Source organism: Drosophila tropicalis, unplaced genomic scaffold, assembly GCF_018151085.1.
Source record: "Drosophila tropicalis isolate 14030-0801.00 unplaced genomic scaffold, ASM1815108v1 contig_750, whole genome shotgun sequence".
NCBI classification, from domain to species: Eukaryota; Metazoa; Arthropoda; class Insecta; order Diptera; family Drosophilidae; genus Drosophila; species Drosophila tropicalis.
Genome location: NW_027173237.1, coordinates 35,541 through 37,005, shown reverse-complemented (window position 1 = coordinate 37,005; position 1,465 = coordinate 35,541). Strand labels below are relative to the sequence as shown.

The window sequence follows — 1,465 nt, the reverse complement described above, 5'->3', positions numbered from 1 at the left end:
AGCACCGCCGCCGTACCTTCCAGCATACGACGGCATGCGACCAACCGTAGGCGGTCATTCAACTGCAGAATTTTAAATGCGTCTTCCAGATCGTTCAGCCATTTCTTCACATCGTATGCGGTATCCGCTGAAAATCGAGCCACCATGCTCTCAATGACACTCACGTCGCTGACTTGCTGCAGTTTGAGGATTTGATGTTGTAACTGTAGCAACTCGTGTTGTTTCTGCAGCGTCGCTAGTTGCTCATCCAGGCTGGGGGAGGCGGAAGTGGCCGGTGTGATGGCGGCTGCGGCAGTAGATACGGAGGGCACTGAAGCGGGCACCTCTTCCCATGGTTCCGCGTCGGGACCAGTGACAGGGGCGGCGAGCGAGGCTGCAGCCCACATGGCAGACATATAATCGACGGGTACAGTGGAAGTGGCAGCAGCGGCAGGTACCGTAATGGATGTGGCGGCAGCGGAGGCGGGTACAGCAGTGGCGGCGGCGGCAGCAATTAAGGCGGTGGCGGGTACAGCAGTGGATGCGGCAGCGGCGGCGGGTGCGGCCGGTGCGCGTGCGGCAGCAGCGGCGGCGGCAGCAGCAGCAATTAAGGTGGTAGCGGATGTAATGGCGGCAGCGGGTGCATTGGCGGCGGCGGGCGCAATGGCGGCAGCGGGCGCAATGGCGGCGGCGGGCGCAATGGCGGCGGCGGGCGCAATGGCGGTGGCGGGCGCAATGGCGGCGGCGGGCACAGTGGCGGCGGCGGGCGCAATGGCGGCGGCGGGCACAGTGGCGGCGGCGGGCACAATGGCGGCGGCGGGCACAGTGGCGGCGGCAGCGGGTGCAGTGGCGGCAGCAGGTACAGTGGCGGCAGCGGGCGGTCCAGCAGGGGCGAGTATGACGGCAGTTGGCCCAGCAGGAGCGGGTGTGTCAGCAGCTGGCCCAGCAGGGATCAGTTAGTCCAGCAGGGGCTCGTATCGCCGCAGTTGGCCCGGCGGGGGCGGGCATGTCAGCGGTTGGCCCGGCAGGGGCGGATGTGTCAGCCGTTGGCCCAACATGGGCGAGTATGGCAGCCGTTGGCCCAGCAGGGGCAGACGCGGCAGCAACGGGTCCAGCAGGAGCGAGTGTGGCGGTTGGCCCGGCAGGGGCGGATGTGTCGGCAGTTGGCCCAGCAGCGGCGTGCCTGGCCGAGGCGCGTCTGTCCATAGTTGGCGCGGCGGCTCTCGGTAGTGTAGCAGCAGCGGCGGCTCCAGTGGCCGTCGGTACTGCAGCAGTCGTCACGGCAGTGGGTGCACCTGTAGCGGTGGGCGTGGAGGCGGCCGTCCTCGATGTGGAACGCGTGGCGTGCCGCGTCCCTAAATATGTCTCCTTTCGGGTGGTCATCCCACTTCTGAGTTTTAATCACGTATTTATTTTCTGAAAGATAAATGTATAAGTATCGATGGCAAAAGATTTCTTTTCCTGATGAGCAGCTGTATGTCTGTCT

At 64.8% G+C, this 1,465-nt stretch overlaps 1 protein-coding gene across 1 annotated transcript; it reads left to right on the top strand.

The window, feature by feature from the left end:
* The first annotated feature begins 441 nt into the window (after positions 1-441).
* LOC137579650 (antifreeze protein Maxi-like) lies at positions 442-939 on the top strand. The gene has a single exon (XM_068293419.1). The coding sequence runs from the start codon at positions 442-444 to the stop codon at positions 937-939; it is 498 nt and encodes a 165-aa protein (XP_068149520.1).
* Positions 940-1,465: the final 526 nt, after the last annotated feature.